Source organism: Carettochelys insculpta, chromosome 11 (assembly GCF_033958435.1).
Source record: "Carettochelys insculpta isolate YL-2023 chromosome 11, ASM3395843v1, whole genome shotgun sequence".
NCBI classification, from domain to species: Eukaryota; Metazoa; Chordata; order Testudines; family Carettochelyidae; genus Carettochelys; species Carettochelys insculpta.
Window position 1 is genome coordinate 26318435 of NC_134147.1, and position 22404 is coordinate 26340838.

Consider the following 22404-nt stretch of genomic DNA (forward strand, 5'->3'; position numbering starts at 1 on the left):
CTTAAAATCATTAGCTCTGCTTCCCTGCTGGTAAGAGCCTGTTCTGTTTCTTTTAGAGCACAGGAAATACAACATTTGATTAACAAGAAACAAAAATAAACGCAAAGGATTATTGCTAATACTAATACTATTCCGTGCAGAATCCAAGTTCCCACGTGTCCAACCCAACTTCCCAACCAACCCCATAGGGTCCAATTTTCCTCCTGCTTAAGCCTCACCACAGCTTTTTCAATTTCTGAGGCGTCTTCCTCTATTTCCATGCTGGTGTCTGTAATATACACGCAGCATTCCTTTCCCACCAAAGCGCATACTCTACCCTTGCGTGCTAGGACATAATCTAGGGCTATCTGGTTTTGGAGGACCATTTGCCTCACTTCTCCTAATTCCTTATCAATGGGTTGGTGGGCTTTGGCTGTAGCATTAGCTACTTTTTCAAAGGCTTCTTCCAGCCTCCGTACTTCTTTCATTGCAAAGGCCACACCCAAACCTGGGGTTGTGACTCCCCAATACCATTCTGTATTAGTTACGGACCCTTCCACCAGGAAGACGGTCTACTATCCGAATGGCTGGGAAGGCCGCCCCAATATAGCAGGTTCCACTCCAATTTAAGGGCAGTGTTTTATATGCCCTTCAGCCACATATGAAATAATGGCTGACCTTAGCTGTTAAGGCTTTACTGCATTGGGGTTTCATCATCCACTGCATGTAGTACCCAAAGATACCAAAGTTGAAAGGGCTTTTATCTTTTTCCCAGGTGTTATTTATATACCAATCCCCATTTCGGACAATGCTTATCTCGCACTTGCTTTTCTCCACCCAGGCTCCTGTGCCATTGCACGTCCAACAATATTCTCCAACTGGAGTTAAACAGACATATCCTAGGCCATGAAACCCTTTATCATACCATGTGTCATTCTGGCCCAATTCATCAAACCACGTGACATTCATCTGAGTCTTATTTAGTGGGACTGGAATCATTGGGACACCTCCTTCTGAATGTACAGGGCTATGAGCACATATCCAGCAATCTGTGGTGTTAAATTCTAGGGAAACTTGGTTCGTTAAAAGCATAAACATATTTGAGCCATATAGACTATAGCTACTAGGTATTAAAAACAAAACTAAACATAAGTTCTGCAGGATTTGTTTGGCCAGCCCCATTGGGCCGTTCTTCAGGACTTTGTAGCTTTCTTCACCTATTGCTGGCAGATTTCCTGGGCCACAGCCGGTACCATAGTCTTGGTCCCTCAGGTTCGTCTGCATCTGGGCCTGGATTGCCAGTACCAGGCCTGCGCTGATCCCTGTCTACTTCTGGACCTGGGTTTCCGGTATCAGGTCTGTGGTGCTCCTCTTCAGAACCCACCTCTCTAGGGGCTGGAACTGGTTTGCATTGGGATGTGTGGATCTAGGTGAGCAGTCCCTTGCACTTCACAGTGGTATAGGTGGTCAAAAGGACTTGGTACGGGCCCTTCCACCTTGGCTCTAGGGCAGTCTTTCGCTGGTGGACCTTTACATAGACCCAATCTCCTGGGTGCAGCTTATGGCACAGTTCAGTCGAGGCCTCCAGGAGAGCATCCTTGACCTGTCAATGATAGGACTGCACACACTTCATAAGTTCCTGACAGTACTTAACTATACTTCCTTTGATAAGTGTGGTCTCAGCCTGGTTAAACTCAGAGAAGTCTTGTGCTTCAACAGATATAAGTAAGAAACAAGAAGTCATTCTTCAACTCTATTCCATGTTTGTTAGGCCTCAGCTGGAGTATTGTGTCCATTTCAGGGAATGGGTGACAGTCCAGAGACGAGCAATAAAAATTATTAAAAGTTTAGAAAACATGACCTATCATGGAAATGTGAAAGAACTGGGTTTGTTTAGTCTGAAAAAGAGAAAACAGAGAGGGGACATAACAGCTTTTAAGTACCAAAAATTAGTTAAAGGAGGAGGGAGAAAAAAATATTCTGCTTAACCTCTGATGATAGGACAAGAAGCAGTGGGCTTTAATTGCAGCAAGGGAGGATTTAGGTTGGACATTAGGAAAAGCTTCCTGACTGTCAGGATGGTTACCCACTAGAATATATTACCTAGGGAGGTTGTGGAATCTACATCACTGGAGATTTTTAAGACCAAGTTAGACTGACACCTGTAGGGAATTATTTACATGGTGCTTGGTCCTCCCATGGGGGCAGGGGACTGGATTTGATGACTTCCTGAGGCTCCTTCTTCTGATTCTGTCTTATGGGAGATGTAAAGCAGACTTGAGTAACAAACTCAGTGTAATTTATAGATGTTAAACTAAGATGCACACTGGGTGAGTAACTGCTGGTGATATCAGAAATGTTTGTATCTCCCCTTCTGAGTCTCAAGTATGCATTTAATTTGCTTTGGTGAGGTTTTGAAGGATTTATACTTGTGACTAACTCATCTGGGTGTCTTAATGCACTGCTGTGGTGTGTACAACTATTCAGCTGCATTGGAGATTTTTTGGACAATGTTCAACTGATGCTGTTTGCAGAGTGGACCGTGTTCTAGCCACATGATTGTCATTAGAAGTTAATGGATGAACTAATGGCATTCAGACACCTTATTCTCTTCCCTCTTCACTGTTCCAGGTGTGTTTCGGGGCGGCCATGACCTCTTGGTGCGTTCTCGTCTTGTCCTGACAGACACTGTAACAATGCAGGTCACAGCCCGCAGTGGAGAAGAGCTTCCTGTGGATGTAATCATGGCCTCAGTTGGCTAAATTGACTTTCTGAAACTGCTTTCTGACAACAGGTCCACAACGGGAACATATTCTTGGTTCTCTGCTGCCCTCTGTTCTGGACATTGAATTGGAATCACATTCACTTCAGCAGTTTTTTATTAGTAGTAGAATTAGGGCAGTTATCTGGGTTTTTCTAACTAAAATTGTGTTGTTTGTAAGCCTTGATAGGAGGTTTTAGGAAGCATTGTTTCACTTAAACTCCTCTGAAGAATCAGTCCAACCTAGGGGGTCTTCTGTTTCCAATGAAGCCTTTTTTAAACAATTCCTATCATGGTGATAGTGTATCAAACCCATTAAATGGTCACTTGGAATCTGAAATTAGTGTGTTTTTAATTATCACCAATTTTGCTAATATTTTAGTGTCTTTAAAAGATCCCTATAAACAGGGTGTGGTAAATAAACAAAAGAATAAAATTTCCTGTCCAGCAGGCTACAGAACTTGGCTGCCTCCCTTTGCCATCTTGGTGGAAAATGACAGGTTGATCTCCAAGAGTATTTACCCCTCAATACAATAGATTGGGAATGGCTGGCTTGCAGTGATATTCAAAGAATGGGAAGTAAGTGTCTACATCTAGATTTCCACAACTGTGTCAGATGGACAGTCTCCATAACATGCAAATCAGTTGAACATACGGTGTGTAATTGGTTTGGCTGTTCACATTCATCTAGTTATCAGTAATTGAGTTCTTTACTGTTCTTAGAGCTAACGCTGGAGGCCTACTGTGTAAGTGGTGGAGGATTACGTGAGTTTGGTGTGGTGTAGTATCCTGCAAAAAGCGACCAGTTAGAGTGTTGAGTATGGAAGAAGCTATATGGTGAAATGGAACATCAGACTGTGTGATTTACCAACCAGAGCTATTGTCATTCCTCTCTAGAGCAATTGTTTTAGTTAACTTGTGAGGTTTAGTTATGCCAGACAAGGGGAATCCAGAAGAGATATCGGGTTTTAGCACCTGTATATTCTGCCCATATTTTTAATGGAAAAGTCACCATCTAATGTAACATTAAACAAAATATTAAAAGATGCTGTTGGAATTTCCATAATTATTTATTATTGACCTAAAGGGACATTGCAGCAACTAGTTTCTGTAACACTGACAAGGCACGTGCAACTGGCAGGGAAATTGTCATAGTGCGGCTCTTGCATGCTTTATAGAGAAAGCATACCGATTATAGAGGGCAGCACCAATATGTCATTGTCCCTTCTGTTCATGGCTCCCACTGCCTTATTGGGGCTGAGGGTGGGGGTAGGAACTCACCATACCCCTTGCTAATACTCAGAATCCTGCTCCCTTACTCATGCTTTTTCCATGAGTCTCCAATTGCGGTTTTCTTCCTTTGCTTTAAAGCAAACTGTGTCTCTCCTTGTCCTGAGCCTTTGGGCACTGTAGGGCAGCATGCACACCTGCGCTACGCCGGGTGCTAGCCTGAACCTTCTGCAACAGTCTGGCAGCTAGAAGATTGAATTCTGTGTTTCCAGACCAGAGTGCACCTAGTTCCCCTTTTGCTGCACCTGCAGCAGCATGAGGGGAATTGCAGCAAAACACACAGCTGAGTGGGCAGCTGACTGTGCATCCTGCGGGCATGGACCCTGGCTGCGAAGGGAGGATTTGAGAAGGGCTTTGCCTGACGTGTAGCTGACGGAATGCCTGTCCCACCAGCTTGGGCTGGCCCCCCTGCTCTGATGCTCTTGATACGAGCTCACTGCCCCAGGCTGATGCAGGATTACATGGTGCACTGCACTATGTGATGAGTACAGAGTGCTCCTGGGGGTGCATCTGGGCTGTGCCCATTAAGCCCTACAGCAGAGCAGCCAGCTTTCCCTCCCTGCCCTGCCCAGAGCCCAGCTATGGCCATTCCCAGCTCCAGCCTGGCTCTCTGGCAGTCAGTGCTGTGGATGGGTTTTCGAGTGTATTTCAGTATGTATTACTTTGGTTCTTTGTTCCTCTTTTTTCCACTTGATTGATTCACTGCTAGTCACCTCTGTGCCCTGCAATCCACCCTTGGGATGCTGTGCTATTTATTAGAGGGAGGTGGAATTGCAATGGGCCTCAGTTCACAGGGCCAGGAGCTCCTATAGCGAAGCAGGCTTTGTAACGCTCACCAGTCCAGCAGCTGACGGGGCAGTGCTGGGGTGCCTGGGTTTGCAATAGGCTCCAGCCCTCGGGGGGCCACGAGCGGAGGGAGACGAGGTCTGTGACGGGCCTGAGCCTCCAGGGGCTGGGTGATACAGCGAGGGGAAAGGGGGGGCTGCAGTGAGCCGAAACCCGGGGACGTTGCGGGGAGGTGCGGCCAGGCGGGGAGACGGGCGGCAGCAGGCAGCGCGGTGCGCCAGGTGTCTCCGTCCGTCCCGTCTCCCTCGGGTGCCACGCCTGCCCCTCCCCCACGCAACAACCGGGTTTGCCAGGGACGGGCCCACGCTCGGAGGAGCGGACCGGCTCTGCGCAGGGCCGGCGAAGCCCAGCCCAGCCCAGCCCTCCGGTGCCCGGCAGCGGGGCCCGCCAGCACCCCCGTCACGTGCCCCTCGTCGCCCACTCACAGGCGGCGCCTCGATCCCGCCCCCGCCCCCGCCCGGCTCTTGGCGGCAGCCGCGGTCTGGCTGAGGTGAGCGGGGCCTGGGCGGGCGAGCGGCGGAGCGGCCTGCGGGAGACTCAGGTGAGCCCGGTGGAGACCCGCCGTGGGACCAGCGTACCCCGGGCGGGGCTCCCCGCAGCCTCCTCTGCCTCCGGGGCTCCACGCGGGCGGGCACGGACGGCGCCCACCCTCCCAGTACCCCCCATTCTCCCGCGAGCCCTCCTGGGCCGGAGCCTCAGCACTTCTCTGAGGGGCGCCCCCCATTCCCTGGAAGTGGAGCCCTGCACCCCATGCCACCACTGGGGACCCCCAGGCAGGGGCCCCTCTGCAGCCTCCCATGGGGCCCCCTAGGCAGTGCCCCTCAGGAGCGCCCGCCCCTCTGGAGACGCCCCTCAGCCTCGGGGCAGGGAGCTCTCCCTGACTCTTCCCCCCAGCTCCCCTGCAAGTAGCCAGGCAGCTCCCTTCCCCGCACAGTACCCCTGCTCAGCACTCCTGACCTCCTCTCTCTGGGCAGGGCTCCACGATCTCTCTCAGCCCAAGTGGGGGACCCCCTTTTCCTTCCTCTGGACAGGCCCTCAAATCACTCCTCCTGGTGCCAGTCTCCAGTCTGACCACCTAGTGACCCAGTCATGTTTCCCAGAGCTGTGCTGACTGGGGCCCCAACATCTTACTGATTTCTGTAGGTTTAAATACAGTTACAGTACCTACAAGGAAATAAAGGAGCCTCCTCTCCTGCCAGCCTGTACCCCAGGGTCTGTTTCAGTGGATATAGTGGGCAGCAACACCAGTCTGTCCCTACCACCCCTCCGGGAGCCAATTCCTATTATCAGAGCACCTTGTAACAGTTATAGGTAGTTTTGAGCTTATGTCCTTGCAGCCTTCCTTGTGCCACTCAGTGTTATTTAACTGCTGAAGTCTTTAGTAATCCCAGGGAAACAAGTGGAAAGGGGAGGGGGAAAGAACAACAGGGGAAAGGGTATGGGAGAATCAAGCATTAAAAATCCCAGTGGAACTATGCAGTCTGCATTAAATATGACAATTCAGTCACTTGCCTCTTATTCGCTCATCTGTTCATTGTATATGTAGACTATAAAAGTTTTAGGGGCTTGTCTACACAATATCCAGCACACTTTGGACTCTAGTATGTCCTGAGACCTTGCCATAGAGTGGACAAGGACTGAGTCTTAGAGGAATACGTGTTAATAGTTAATCACTCCTTTTTAGCCACTATCAAAACAAAAAGCAGTCAACTAGCACTTTAAAGACTAGCAAAATAGTTTATTAAAGTGCTACTTGACTGCTTTTTGTTTTGATAGTGTATAGACTAGCAGGGCTTCCTTGCTGTTACTTTTTATCCAGTGTGAAGGAGGAATGTGATCATGGTTTGTCACCTGGAGTCAGATGTGAGGTTATTGTACCATAACATGTTATAACCTCCTCCTCTAGGAAACTCGTGAAGAATGTGTGGGCGCACAGCCTGCGCTCTGGGTGCAGATGGCATCCGTCGGGCCTGTGCATACCGGGATAGCCATGGAAGAACAAGGCACCCTGAATGGAGAGATGCTGATAAATACAGCCCTTCTTACAACAAGAGTCCCCAGTCCAACTGTCCTGTGTTGGTTTCCCGACAACACTTTGAGAAGGTACCCATCAAGCAAAACAAAATACGCAGCGTATAGTATAGTGCATCATGTACGATGACTAGTAGTTTGAAGGAGGGTAACTCTATATTTCACAACTGTACTTGACAAATTTGATACAAAACTTTTAACTTCTGCTGAAATGTCAGAAATTAGTTTTTGTTACAAGGGGTTAAATTTGTAGAACCAGAAATGCTTAAAAGCATAAGAATGGCCATACTGGATCAGACCAAAGGTCCATCCAGCCCAGTAGCCTGTCTGCTGACAGTGGCCAGTGCCAGGTACCCCAGAGGGGGTGGACTGAAGACAATGATCAAGCAATTTGTCTTCTGCCATCCATCTCTAGCCTCTGACAATCAGAGGTTAATGCTAAACGATGAAGTTTAAAAATATCTACACTTTGCTATGCTAACCAACACACCTGTGTAGCATTTGAAAACTACTTCCTTCTTTGCTTTTCTGCTTAAATACTCAGCTCAAAATTCCACAATTCTATGGAAAGAGCTGATGAGATCACAAAGCAGAAAAAGATGATGCTTGAAATTATGATGTATATTGATTATTTGTGAGATTTCCACTGAATGTATTTCACATATTGACAAAAGTCAAGTAGTGCTGTTTTGCTCCATCTTCTAAGGTGTGATCAAGCATGTCATCTAGTTTGATGTCACAAGCCAAGGACACCTCTTCTTGGCCTCTCTCTTCATGTTTATGTTTGGTTGCATTCCTCTTCTTCTTCCTTCTCTCACCTTCCTCACCATCTTGATCCTCCAGTGGAATAAACAACCCAATGTCTTTAGTTTCCTCCTCAGTCTGTATTATTGTATTGCTTAGGAGGCCATTTGTGGATCAGGACCCCATTATGCTAGGCATTGCACAAATATGTAACAAAACAGGTTGGTCGTTGTCACAAGGAACTTACAGATCAGAGATAACAGATGGATTTACAGACTGCTTTAGGAGTACAGGGAAACAGTAAGATAGTATTGGTCAGTTTGATAGGTAGTGGTCTCAGCCGTACCAGCAGCCTAACTATGAACACGGGTAAACATCTCATTGTTCAGTCATCTTTATTAAGCTACTTGCCATGCTTATTCTCTATTTGGGGAGAGTATGACACACGTTAGCTGCAAGGCTGAAGCAGAAACAGTTAGGTTTGTGGTTTTCTTTGCTTTTTTTCTGTTCTGCTTGTAGGTCTGAAAGGCTTTTCAAAACTGAAGGCCAATAGAAATGTTTTGATCATTGGGAATGTTTTTTTAACAAACCATTTCCCTGTGGTGTTAGCCACCCAAATATTACAGATTTTGGCTAGCACCTGTAAATCAGAAAGTGAATTTGACTAGAAGCAGAAGTGAAACCCACAGGCTGTTTCCATTGTCCAAACTGAGAAAAAATGCAAAAATGTGAACAGTGAAAGTAGGTTAGATTTTAAGTGCGCTCTGATTATTCAAACAAACTTATTTTTGTAAGCTTTTAAAAGTTTTTTTTAAAATAAAACAGTTAAAGAATCTATTCACTGCACTTGAGAAAGTCCTAAAATGATGACGTTGCTGGGACTTTTTTTGGGAGGATAGACTCTATAATATGCTTGGAATGGTAGACCCCCTGAATAAAATTGTTCAATAAAAATGAAAAATAAATTATTAAATGCAAGTACTGTATTTTATAGTGAAGATTCTGATACCCAGTGGTGTTTTTTTTTTTTCAAAATAGCATTTTTGCATAATATCGTGCATATTTTCAATTACTTCCTCATCGTAGTTGTAATTACTGATTACCTTTGGATAATTTTTCATTTGCAGTCTTGTGTCAGCATTGAGTATATTCTCACACTTGTACAAAATAGAAGTGACAGAATTGTCAAGAAAAGGAACTAGCAGAACAGCAACTAAAAGTTTTTCTTATCAGAAAGTAACCATTCTTCTTAAAATGTAAGGTGTTACTTTAATAAGTTATCTGTAAGCTCCTTTTTTCTTGTTAGGCTCTCTGCCAGTAGTTGTAGTGATGAGTTTGCTGTTTCTAGTCTCCAAAATATAATGGAGAAGGCACAAATCTACAAAATGCTTGATTTGCTTAGTAATTTGGTGTCTTCTCCTATACTGTCATGAGGTGCTTTTTCTATCTTATGTGAAAGGATGCTGATTCATCTGAGCGTGTCCTTGCGGCTATGCGCTGGGGACTGGTCCCATCCTGGTTTAGAGAAGCTGACCCTTCCAAAATGCAGTATAAAACCTCCAACTGTCGCAGCGATACCATGATGGAGAAACTTTCCTACAAGGTAAGTTTATAATCTTGCATTTGATGAGACTTGAAAGAACAAAGATTTTTCTAATCATCAGCTCCAAACAGTGCTATTTATAACTTTTGAACCAGACAGAAGCCTCTTTCTAACAAGAATTAGCTACCAGCATCCTGTTGCATAGAAAATAAAATCTTTCTGGATGACACGTTGAACAGTCTAGCCTCTGTTTCATTGAAATGGAGGAACCCAACAGGAGACAGATTTTGGCCTACTGTATTTGTACTGAAGATAACCTGCTGGTTGGTTCAAATATGCTTCGGGCTGGAGAAAACAAAGGCATTCTTTCTATAGTAAGAAAGCTTTGGGAATAAAATACTACAGTAAACCCTCGAGTTATGTGGGGGTTGAGTTCTTGCAACCCCCACATAACTCTAAGTTTTGTGCGAGTTGTGGGCTTGCAGGAGCCAGAAGACATGGCTGGTCAGTTTCCCAGTTCCACCAGCATAGGGCATCCGGGAACCAGGCTGCCACTTGGTTCCCAGCTCCCCTCTGCTTGTGGGACCAGGCAACTGACCAGCTTACCAGGGCTGGTCAGTTTCCTGGCTGCTTTTCCCTGTCTTCCTCCATTAGTATGGCTGTCGACCTGACAGCCATGTGGCTGGGGAAGGCAGGGAGAAGGCTAGGCATGCTAAAAACCCCTTCCCCCATCTTTCTCCAGCTGCACGGCTGTCAGCCTGACAGCTGTGCCACTGGAGTCAAACAGGGGGAAGGCTTTTAGCTTGCCTAGCTGCTCCCAGCTGCAGGCAGCTAGGCGAGCTAAAAGCCTTCTCCCTGCCTCCCTCCAGTGGGGCAGCTGTCAGGCTGATGGCCACGCTGCTGGGGGAAGGCAGGGGGAAGGGGCCACAGAGCAACTTGAAGCCATGTATTTCGAGTGTTTATTGTACTTGGCATTAATAAAAAGCTTGTCTGTTACGCCAGCTGAACTGCAGTACACGGAGCTCTATAGGCACATTTATCCTGTCCTCCTTAGCTGGAATGTGGGTTTGCTGTTTGGTACTATCAAATTCTAAAGGATGGAACGTGAGAATGTGAAGGACTGCTTTCTTACTAGTTATAACCTTCATGGATGTAGAGACTCCCAAAATTGCCTTGAGCATTACTTGCAGAACACCCCCAACTTAATTTTGGTGGAGTGGTGCTTATCTCCCATTGATATTAAGGAAAGGGAATAGGCAGAGTGCTACAGTAATGTATGTTAAACTAACTGATACTTTTTGAATGTAATGGAATTACCATAATTACATCATGTGCTAGTATGGATGTGTCATATTGCCACCACCATGTATTACTGCATTTTTATTCCATGGTGATTAGGGGATACTATCAGATTCCAATGCATAAGCCACATATGCAGTAATTAACTACATAATAATGTTCTAACTTCATTGAGAGCTTTTTTTTGTAGCATGAACCTTGAAAGCTGAGTTTCATATGATCAGAAGCCCATTGTGGACTGTGCATATGAGGGCCAGTTACAGCATACGAAAAGGGTTATAAAGAAATGTTCCATACACTTCAACGATGACGGTGTCCTCCCCTCCTTCTCTCACCCTAACAAACGTGTTTCTTTTAATACCTTCCATGCTGTCATCTGCTTTGATTTGTGACATGATCAAATCTTCTCTTCCCAAAGGGACCTCTGGTAAAGGGCAGGCGCTGTGTAGTGGTGGCAGATGGATTCTATGAATGGCAGCAGCACAATGGAAAGAAGCAACCCTATTTCATTTACTTCCCACAGCCCAAGCAAGAAATGGTACTGGATTTCCAGCAACAATGTTGTTTTAATTCACAGCAGTAAGATATAGCACTTTTTGGCTTGAAAAGGCCAAGTTAGAAGTATTTAAAAATATTAATTAGCTTATACTGAAGAATAACATTTATTTTATAAATTCCTGCTCAAACTAGTTGTGTTCATGATTGAGGTTCAGGCATAGGATATTGGAGGCAGGGCATCTGGAATAGCTGGTGAGGTCTAACTTCCAGGCAGGAGGAAAGAGAGGATGCAAGACAGTGTCTGTAGTGCTGGAAGATGTTGTGCTGTTATGTAATCATCATCTACGTAATAAAGTTCTGAAATGCAGAAAGATGAGCTTCTCTGGTGTTTGGAACCAATACTGTAAAGTGTGATGGTGCATCCAAAGCTGCAGGCTGCACATGGCTTTTTGATCTATAGTATGATTCCCATCACTCTTCTGACTTAAGGCTTGATCCTGAGAGGTTCTGAATGCACAGAGCTCCCACTGAATGGTCCTTCACAAAATTTCACAGAACCCAGTTCTGAATAGTCTCAAACTCTTCTGCCTGTTGTGATTTCTTCCCTCATTGTTTATTTTTTTCATGGAAATGTAATCGGTTACATGGAAGGTCCTACCCAGCTCTGTTGCTTATCCGTTCTCCTCTCCTCTGACCTCACAATACTTTTCAAAGTAACAGTTTGCAATGCACTGGTGGAGGGTTTTTTATTGACTGTGGTGTGGAGGCGGATGAGAGTATAGCAATGTAAGACAAAGCTCTTAATAAAGTTTTACAATAACCATCCCTAGAAATAAACGTAATTAAAATAGCAATTAAGGCATGGGTAGCTGACCTACTCTGATTTTCAGTGTTTTGTGCCTTTAAATATCTTTGTATTGAAATTACCTAGCAGAGGAAGGTGGTTAGGCAAGATTGTAATAATTCTGTATATTTCTTTTCCAGGCAGAGAGGAAGGATGATGATGAAGAGTGGAAAGGCTGGCGGTTACTCACCATGGCTGGGATTTTTGATTGCTGGGAGCCCCCTGATGGAGGGGATGCATTGTACACCTATACCATCATCACAGTAGATGCTTCTAAAGGCTTAAGTGCCATCCATAATAGGCAAGTGAGAATGAGTAGTTGTGGATTGTAAAGTTCAGGTTGTCAGAGATTAGTGGGGAATGCAAGGCAGAAAACCTTCCCTTTGGCCACCTGTTGGCGCAGGCGTAACAACATGCAAGCCAGGAATTTGTCCATGCTCTTTCTACCTAGACAAGTAAATTAGAACATTACTTACTTGTTTCGTGTCATTGAATCTTGCTCTTGCCATAGATCACTGTGTTTGCCTCCTAGATGGTGGCAAAAAGAGTTAAGTTGCTCAGAGGCCTGCCAAGTGATTGACAGAACCCTTTGCCTTCTCCAGGGAAGCAGGCTGCTTTGGTGAAGGTAGCACACACTTTGCTTCATTGTATTGCTTAGTCCCTCCCAATGGCTTCAGATATTAGGTCTATGTGCCTTCTAGCCAGTTCTTAACATTCTAAGAGTTAGTGCCAATGCATTCAATTCCCATCTAGCTAAAGTCAGGATTATGTTAATTCTGGATCTTAGTTTGGCTTGCACCCAAATCATTCAGTCCTGTCACATGGCAGATAAATTGTGTGTCTTAAGATGGTCTTAAGATGTCTGAATCTCTTTCAATGTTTAGGATGCCAGCTATCTTGGATGGGGATGAAGCCATCAGGAAATGGTTGGACTTTACAGAGGTATCAACACAGGAAGCCCTTAGGCTTATCCACCCCACAGAGAATGTTGCTTTCCACCCAGTTTCCACTATAGTAAACAACTCCAGAAACAATACACCAGAATGCCTCACTCCCATTGACTTGGAACTGAAGAAGGTGAGATCTGGTGAATGAACACAAATCAGGATTCCCTACCATAAATACTACTTAATAATAATAAATAGAATCGTACTTTGTCTTTTGTCTACCTCTTTAGCTGAGGGTTTCACAGCTCGTTACAACCATTAATAAATTCCATGCTCGTATGTCCAACATTAATGAGTTGATCCTGCCATTGAGGTATAGACAGCTTATCCCCATTTTCATAATTGCATAGATTGTTCAGGCCAGAAGGGCCTTTTACAGAGGAAAAAATGGGGCTGTAGAATGGGTGAAGGCCTGACTTAGGAACAGGTGACTCAGGCAACCACCTGGCATACAGGACTTAGTGATCACCAGACTTGGGGTGCGGTTTCTTTTGTTAGAGACAAAAGGGAAAGTAGATGTAAAATGTAAATGCAGATTTACAGGTCCTAGAATGCAGATGTATCCTTTTCACAATGCTGATACATTTGCAAAAGGGCTAAAATGCAATAAAAACCACAGTATTCAAAAGTTTAACAAATGGAAGGGAGGGTGCCAAAAACCGCCCACATGAGGTCCCATTGGTCCAGAGCCAGCCTTGCATAGCATATAAGAGAACAAATCTGTGGGCAGTGGGTATCAGGCAAGGGGCTACATGGCTCTCCCTGTACACAACTCCAAGAGTGCTTGTGAGTGCTTGGTGTTTTTGTGGCCTTTGACATCCTTGGACTGGGTTGGGGCCGGATCACCTACCACCAGGACTTTTGGAGGCAAGAGCTGGCATCCCACTTAGCACTCCAATTGGGAGTGCTGCAGCAGGACTACCTGCCTACTGCTCTGGAGCTAGAGCTGGGGGCACTCGTTCCGGGACTGGGGCTGGTGGGTGCTGTGGCCATGCTGCCCACCTTGCAGTCCAGGGTTGGGGTTGACAGTAGTGTGGTTGCATTTCCTAGCTTGCACTCTGGGGCTGAAGTCAGGGACACTGCAACAGTGCTGCCCAGCTCATGTTCTGTGGCTGGGTTTGGGGGTGCTGCCACGGTGCTCTCCGCCTCATGCTTTGGCGCTGAAGTCATGAGCACCCTGGCTGCACTGCATGCCCGCTGCTTTTTGACTGAGGTTTGGAGGGATGGTGCAGGTGCTGACATGGGGGAGTGGGGTGGGACAGTAGCACCTAGTTCTCTGGGCTTTGTTGGATTTCAAGAATGGGAGGGGGAAGGCTGGGATCTCCAGTGGAAGGGTATGGGAAGTACCACCATGATGGGAGGTTGGAGCGGGTAGCCGTCTCTAACTGCAGGTTGATTTCTTGCCCAGGAATAAACTATGTTTCTTTTAGCTGTTCATTTGGGGCTGGCAGCTCACTCAGTGCCTAAGCATATGAGGTAGTGTGTCTTGTAACTTTCTTGAGCTACCTGTTCTAACTGATTCAGGATGGTTCTGAGAAACTCCAAAAGGGGCTGCAGGCAACCATCCATCCCCAGCTGGACAGGGTCACTGCAGTGTTTGAAGGCCCCTCAAGAATTCCCATTCTTTTTCTTGCTCTTCCAGAAATAAACAAAGTGCCAGGATCACCCTGCTTAATATGGTATATTCTATCCTGAATGGCATTTAGATTAACCTAACTGGGACTTCCATGGTAACACTCTGCAAGGCTGTGTTACTATAGGGGTTGGTGCACTTTCTCCATTCTGAAACGATCCAGCGCATTGAATTGGTACCCCATGTAGACGTTTTCTGATGTGTCTTGTCTATATGACCAGCTATTTCTGTGCTTCTTATTTTTTTTTTTTCAATTTAATTTGCCCTCCCAGGAAACCAAAGCCAGTACTAGCAGCAAGATGATTTTGGACTGGTTAAAAAACAAGTCCCCCAAAAAAGAGGAAGTTGATATGCCCAGATGGTCCAGCCAGTTCATCCAGATTGCTACTCCCAAGAGAACCAGTGCAGGCTTAATGCACCAGTGGCTGAAGCAAGAAGAGGGGGATCCTTGTGCAAAGAAACCCAAAACTCAGTGATTTTTTTCAGTTCTCAGTACAAGCACAATGTTAGCTTGTCAAAGTCTGCAGACTGGTACTGAGACATCTCTGATTTTGTTGCATTGAGCATTTAAATTTGAACTCTAGCACTGATGTGATATTTTGTTTGTTTTTTTGCTTGTCCTCATGCTGATGGTTTACTGACTCAGGAGAGCAGTGCTTGTTTTTTTTAAAACTTTGTGTTGTCTTCCGCTAGCTGGAAGATGGATATAAAGTGCAATGCTTTTTCCACCAGCTTTTTCACAGTAGCCATGGTTGGCACTGACTTGCCTTGGGAGCACTTATGGATCAAATACATGTGAGAGAGTCATTTAAACCAAATCCACGCTCCTCCTGTTGGGTGAAGAACAGAAAAACAACATGGAATTCTTTTCTGCAGTGGTATTCAGATAGTTCTCCTTCATGTTAATTCCTAGATAGTGTCTGTTTTGTACAGGTTATTTCCAACATTTTTGATGTGTTGATGCTCACGAACTTCTGCAGCTGAAAAATGAACTGAAGTACCTGTCTTAAACTAGTTAGTAAATCAGAGACATAGCCCCATTTTCCCAAGGCCAGGAAATTCTGGGCTAACATCTTGTTTTGTGTCATCATGGCAACATTTATGGGCCTGTGCATAAGAGTTCCAGAACAGTGGGATCCTGTCATATGTGGAAAGGAGGATGTTCAGGATTCTGGAAGCAAGTGCCATATGAACCAGGTGCCTTTTAAAACTGAGGAAGCATTCTACTATGGCAGTGCAGGGTGGGGTGGGGTATAAGAGAAAAACACCTTATTACTATTACAGCTTTGCTGGTGAAAGTAAAAAGTGTCCTTAGCATTAAATCCTTTTCCATGCCCATTGTCCCATTTCTGCCTTTATGGGGTCAGTGTGCTATTGTCAAGGGCTCTTTGAAAACTATTCCCCAGTTGTATTGTAGGTACGAACCAGTATTTGCAACTGTGTTGTCTAACCTTGCTCTGAGCAGTATAACATGAAACAGTGCTAAAAATGGCACCACATGGTCTGCATTAGACCTCGCATTGGCAGTAGCAACACTGGTGAATTTAAAGAGAAAAACTGCAGAAGTACTGAGCACCCATAGCTTTAAGTCAAATCAATAGAGCTGCAGGTACTCAGTATCACAGAAAAAACGAGATGTAATTTGTTGGCATGACCTTTGACTGCAGGTCTCTGGGAATTACTGGATTTAATGTGTCTTCTGTGGCAGCCATAACACCTAGCTTTATTTTTGGTGGGGAGTGGTGTGCAAAAACTTGTCTTGGCCCTACTGTTTGTGCAATCTTTGTCTTAACAGGATTTTAAGATTAAAAGAGTATTTTCTGAATCCTTGATCCAGAGAGGGAACAATCACTGTTTTGAGTAGGTAGCTCACTGGAGTGTCAGTAAAGTACTTCTAAAGTACTAAAATTAATTTTTTGTCTTTGGTCTGGGACTTGAACAAGTGAAAGTCAAATGTTAGATCTTAGCACTTGGGAGCTCTTTGAAGAGTATCACTTACCTGTGTTGGAAATAGTTTCCAGACAATAAAGAGTGAACACTTGGCTTGTGATGTGTCTTTGTGGGTGTCTGTCTGTCTCTCTACCTGTTATTCATAATCCTCCACTCCATAAGTATTATGAGTAGCTTGTCTTCCTCACCATTGGGGAAAAAAGAGACTTCTAGGAGTATACTGAGCTGTAAGACTCTAACTGTATAAAGTTTCTGTAAAAGTAAGAGTTTATTTGCAAATTAAAAAATTCTCAGCAAGCAGATTGATGACATCACTCAGAACTGCCTTGTTCTAAGGGAGCTTCACAGATGCTTCATAGCTGCTGTGGAGAGTCTTGGGGGAAGGAGGGGTGGTTGAGCAGCAGCCGTTGGAACATGGAACAGGAGTGGGGTGAGATACCATTAAATTGATAACCAAATCCATCCCGCAAGAAAATGAGTCCTTGTCAAACTGGATCCAAGATATATCAAATTCTTATTGTTACATTGGTGCATTTTCCCAGGAAATGTATTGGGGCCCCATTTCTAACATCTTTGAGGAGCTAGGGAATGTTTTCTGTTGGCTGATTAGTAGTTTGAGTGGATTCAGGGTTTCACCTTGTCTACGCTTAATGTAAACTAGTCAGTTCTGCAGTCTATTTCCGTATCACTGTCATCATAAGTCTCTCAAGATTAAAAAAAAAAAAAAATTGTTTACTTTCAGACCTATTCCAGATCATTGCAGAATCAGAGGACTTCATTTGTGATTCTTTGAACTGTTGCCTTTAGGCCATCTGGGCTTCAGCAAGCAACCTGTAGAAAGTGAGAAGTAGATTTCTTCTCTAGTAGAAAGACTTTGCTGCCCCTGTTCAGTGCGTTGACTGTAGACAGCAAGCATTACAGAAGAGATTATGCAAAATGTCACAAGCATTAATTTAATAATTGTTTTAAAATTTGCTGTTGCTATTAATGGTGGGGGGCATGAGATGAATATAGTCCTGAGCAATCAGGAATTCTGTATTTTATTCTTCCTCCTAATATTCACTCCTTTATTGCCTTGGGCCAGTCAAAATCCCTCTATCTCAGTTTTCCTCACTGTAAAACAGGGCATAATCCTTCCCCCTAAAATTCATAGGGGCTGATTATGTGTGGGACATTTTGTGGATGGAAAGCACTGGAAGCGTTACCACTAAATAACTCTCCTTAGTATTTGTATATGACGTCATCACTGAATAACACCTTTTAACTTGTCTGTTTCCAAATCAAATGTGTTTCCATTGAGATATCAGTTTGTTTAAATGACCATGCTTGGTACCAGCATCTGATCCCTGAAGCTCATCTACGTGCTTCAAATGAAGCACTTGTGTTGCAAGCCAAATGCCAGTTCTCCAGGCCCAAATTCTCCGACTCCTGTTTATCATCATCATCAATAACCGTGGGCTCAGTGCCCGTTGGTGTCTGATGCCTCTGTCACTATTTCCTTCCATCTTTCCCTATCCAGTGCAGAGTGGCTTAGTTTCTGTAGACTAGCTCCACACCAATCTACTACATCATCTATCCATTCTCTTTGGGGTCTGCGTCTCCTATTCGAACCGTCCATTATGTCAATACTAGGGTCTTGCTTTTTCGTTCATCGTTCATTCTGCAAATAGGTCCAAATAGTTGTAGCTTCCGTTTTACAACCTTCTGCAGCAGGTTCTCTTTTGGCTGTATCTTCCTATATAATTCCTCATTGGTGACCTTCTGCATCCATCCTATTCTCAGAATCTTTGTCAGTTACCTCAGAAAACATGTATTGTTTTTATTAGTGTTAGTGTCTCAGGGAGGAGGATTTTTTTCTTTTTACATGTAAATAAAAACCTAGCTTGCAAACTCTTTGCTGAGAGCCCAGAAAGCTAATTAGTTTTGGGAGAAAAAAAAGTTCATCTTATTAAAGTGGCAGGAGATTGAAATCAAATGCGATTTTCTGTGCATGTGCATGGTTAGACACAAAACCTTTTTTTAGAAGGGCAGACACTGGTTTAATCAAAGACTGACAGCTTGTCATGTCCCCACTAGCCTTTTTCTGAAGTTTCATGCTCCCCCACTCATGGTAGCAAAATGGGAGCCCTAGACTGAGAAAAAGTGGTGGCAGCAGTAGCAAGTAGGATTTTAACCACTAATTGTGTCATGTTCATCTATGTGATGTTGGGCTGCTGAACAGTAGGGCTCCCAGTGATGAATTTACATCTGTTAGAAATGGTGGGATACAATTACAGAAAAAGGGCTTGGGTAAAGCACAGCCCAAGGGTTATTGGATAGCAGACCTGTCTTGCCAAAACTGGGGTCTCCAACAAGAGAGATGGAATCCTCTGCATTTTGCTAATCGTCCTTGAGAATATTTGAGAGGGTGAGACTACTTGCTTCTCTGAGGCCTGGGGTGGAGTACAGCTTTCAGAAAGTAGGTAGACGGTGATCTACTGGATGCCCTTTTATTTGTGGTCTTCAGCATCAGTATGTTGTCATATCTTTAGGGAAAAAAAAACAACCCACAACTCAATTTTCTAGTCCTGCTTTGCAGACAGAAGATCTTCATCCCTCCAGCACCAGCAAGACAAGTACCTATGGTACTTACAGATAAGACTGGTAACATAAGCATTCCTCTCGTCACTTTAATAAAGGAATCTGATCGCCAGTTGCCTCGCCTACCATTGGGTTTGCTTCAACCCACTTTAGTGCTTCTACTGCTCAGCATGCGTATAAGCCTGGAGTTTAGAGCCATTCAGAATTCATGATGGATGAAAATAGCTCAGTTGAAGAAGAGAGGCAGACTTTGGCTCATACAGCCAGGTAGGTGTGGTATTTATTCCTAGAGTATTTAACACTGACACAACTCTTGCAAATTTCTATAAACATTTTGTTCAAGTTTAAGTGTTTCACATTTGTGTGTCCTAATGTTCATCTTTAGATCCCTGCATAGATATAAAATGTGTATACAGATCTGCATCTAGAAGAACGATCAGCAGCTATTCACGTCCACTTGCAAATAGCCCTGGCTATAAAGCAAGTTTGCAAGGCTGTATCCATAATTCCCCTTCATGGTAGCCCTGGTGAAAGTTTTAAAGCTATGGAACCTGGTGTTCAAAAAGAGAAAGTGGGGGAGCATTAGATTTGCAATTAGAATCTGTGACTTCCTCCTTAGGTTCTGGCTTGAGGAGAGAGGGAGCTCTGTTGTGAAAATCGGGAGCTGTCATTTACGCTGCCACTTGTCTGTAATTATAGAAGGGAAAAAATTCTTGCCTGTGGCATCCCCACCCTCTTCTGATACCAGAGATATTTGGTTCATCTGTGAGTAAAAAAAGGAATACTGTACATAATGAATACTGCACCGCAATGAGCTACGGAGCAGTTGGAGCAGCGTGCAGTCTCGAGCAAAGAAGTGGCCTATGGAGAGGGACCGGAAGGTGAACTCAAGCATTAAGGATCTTCCCCGAGCAGATCTGAGGCCAAAGAAGCCTTGCGTGACTGCTTAAAGAGCTATAGCCGAAGCAGGGGAAGAAATATCCTTTCGCTGGTGCATCGCTTTGCTTTGTGAGGCAGCCACAGATCCCGTCTCCCACAACCGCTGTCGCTGCACATTAATATGCTTCACCAGCAACTCCCTTTGCAGGCGGCCCGGCTAGCGTCTCGGCTGCCACTGCATCCGAATCCGAGCGTAGGGCGTTGCGAGGCCTATGCAAATCAGGGATCGGAATACCCGCCAATGGGAGCCTGGTCGCCGCTCTCGGCCGCCAATGGGAAGCGGCCGGCGGCCTGGTCTTCGATTTATATCCGCTAGCGGTTGAGGTGATCATTGTCATTGCAGCTACGGGCGTCTGGCAGGGCGGATCGGGCGCAGCGCGGCGGTGAGCGCTCGGGCTGTAGCTGGGATTTCGTGGGGTCCCCTTTAATGGCAGGCGCGGGTTGAGGGCATGTAACGGCCGCGCCTGGCCTAGCTCGCTGGGCCTCTTTGGGCGCTGCAGCCCCGGGGCCGGGCACGCTGGGGCCCTGGCGGGCGGCTCTCTGGGGGGCCCTTAGGAGCGGGTGGCACCGCTCGGCTCGGTGCAGTGGCGGCCCCAGCCGCTCGGGCTGCGCGTGATAACGCTGTTGTGTCCTCCAGGCCCCGGCTCGGCGCCTCTCCTCCCGGGCGGCAGTGCCGGGATCGGCCCTTCCTCCCCGCGTCACCTCGCCATGTCCGGCCGAGGGAAATCCGGCGGCAAGGCGCGAGCCAAAGCCAAGTCGCGCTCCTCCCGGGCCGGCCTGCAGTTCCCGGTGGGCCGGGTGCACCGGCTGCTGCGGAAGGGCAACTACGCGGAGCGCGTTGGGGCCGGCGCCCCCGTCTACCTGGCCGCCGTGCTCGAGTACCTCTCGGCGGAGATATTGGAGCTGGCCGGTAACGCTGCCCGGGACAACAAGAAGACGCGGATCATCCCCCGGCACTTGCAGCTCGCCATCCGCAACGACGAGGAGCTCAACAAGCTGCTGGGCGGGGTGACCATCGCCCAGGGCGGCGTCTTGCCCAACATCCAGGCCGTGCTGCTGCCCAAGAAGACGCAGAGCTCCAAGAAATGAGCCCCCCCGACCCGCCCGCGTTCCCAGGAAGGCGCTCGGCCGCGGTGCGCTGCAGCCAAGGCCGGCTTTCCCTGGTATCCTCTCCCTGTCCCGCTCTCCCACTCCGGGCCCCCGCCTTCCCCTCTTTGCTCCAGGGTGGTCTTGCCCTTCTGCTCCCCCTTGCTAGCTTCGCAGTGCTGCAGCCGGGGAGCTCACGGGTCTCCTTACAAAATGATAACGAGCCTGTGCGTCTTTCCTTTCCTCTCCAGCGCCGGGGAGAGGCATGGAAAGAAACAGAATTTGAAATATAAAAAGCCCTTTGCCGCGATGCTAGCACTGTCCTTGGTGCTCTTGGGTTGCTTTTTGGGCTGTTCAGCTGGAAAGCTGTCCTTCCTGGGTTGCTGGTCAACAGCTCTGGTCTCAGATCATCTGTGGGTTGGGTGGCTTGTTTTTCCGGACCTGCTCACAGTCCCTTGGCAGAAGCATTCTGGAGAAAGAAGAAGAATTGGTTCTTATAATTTTTTCCCCCCTCTCCCTCCTGGAAAATGTAACTAGGCGCAAAGGTTCTGCGCAGTGGAAGCTCCCACTTGAAGCAGGAGGCGACTGCAGTCAGGCAGTGCTCCTCTTATTTATGTTGTGTTTGTGGATGTAATGGACTATCCCAATGCCTTTCCTTTGAATCGTACCTGGATGTTGTTTGGGGAGTGAGAGGTGGTCTCTCCTGATTGCTTAACTTTTGCACGAATGACCTACCTAAATTTCTCACCTTGCTCTACGTAGAAGGTAGGGAAGTTCAGGATGGTGACAGTTATACGTGCTGTTTGCTGCACATCCCCTTAAATGTGATAACAACAAATGGACTTATAAGTGCAAGGAGGATGAACAAGCCAGGAATCTTTGCAAATGTGAAAAGAGCCATTTCTGGGGCAAAACTAGTAATTCAGATGCAAAATTTTTGTCTTTAGTGATGTAAGCTAAGATATCAGTGGCCAGAGCTCTAACTTGATTCCCTTATTACCTTTTGAATCACTTCTTGAGAAGTCACCTTACTGTAGTTGCCTGGCTGTGCTCAGGAGCTCAGTGAGCTAGCAGCGTTTAGTCATTTCTCACTAGTATGGGTCCTGTTTAGTTTTGTGCAAAGTGTGCACTCAAAAATATTCTAAAAGAGCATTACAATGAGTTTACTATTGGCAAGGATTGGAAGCTTCTGTTTTTTCTCCCCTTCTTTCCTCCCCCGTCAGATCAATACCTTTGTTGCAGAACCTCTTATTTTTATTAAGATTTAGCACTTGTATCTTAATTGCACTTTATAATGACATGCAGTGTTTTTGTTCATCACTACTTCCGGTTCTTAAAATAAAATGCTAATTATACTTCTGTTAACTGTAATCCTCCTTAATGGATTAATGTTTTTAAACCTATAATTTACAGAAAACAAATATATAGTCAATG

At 45.7% G+C, this 22404-nt stretch overlaps 3 protein-coding genes across 3 annotated transcripts in view; all 3 read left to right on the plus strand.

The window, feature by feature from the left end:
* COPG1 (COPI coat complex subunit gamma 1) overlaps window positions 1–3787 on the plus strand; it is a 32531-nt gene extending 28744 nt beyond the window's left edge. The window contains exon 24 of the mRNA XM_075005291.1: window positions 2611–3787. Within this exon, the coding sequence (XP_074861392.1) occupies window positions 2611–2741 (131 nt within the window). The 3' untranslated portion in view covers window positions 2742–3787. The remainder of the gene's footprint in view (window positions 1–2610) is intronic.
* Window positions 3788–5317: 1530 nt separating this feature from the next.
* Window positions 5318–16462, plus strand: HMCES (5-hydroxymethylcytosine binding, ES cell specific). The gene is made up of 7 exons (XM_075005189.1): window positions 5318–5417; window positions 6783–6979; window positions 9111–9254; window positions 10912–11031; window positions 11976–12136; window positions 12720–12912; window positions 14688–16462. Exons 2-7 carry the CDS (start codon window positions 6797–6799, stop codon window positions 14889–14891), a joined length of 1005 nt encoding a protein of 334 aa, XP_074861290.1. The 5' UTR covers window positions 5318–5417; window positions 6783–6796; the 3' UTR covers window positions 14892–16462.
* A 3722-nt stretch (window positions 16463–20184) lies between these two features.
* LOC142019160 (histone H2A type 2-B) lies at window positions 20185–22370 on the plus strand. Its single transcript, XM_075005658.1, has 2 exons — window positions 20185–20267; window positions 20522–22370. The coding sequence occupies exon 2, from the start codon at window positions 20593–20595 to the stop codon at window positions 20971–20973; it is 381 nt and encodes a 126-aa protein (XP_074861759.1). The 5' UTR covers window positions 20185–20267; window positions 20522–20592; the 3' UTR covers window positions 20974–22370.
* The last annotated feature ends 34 nt before the right edge of the window (window positions 22371–22404 follow it).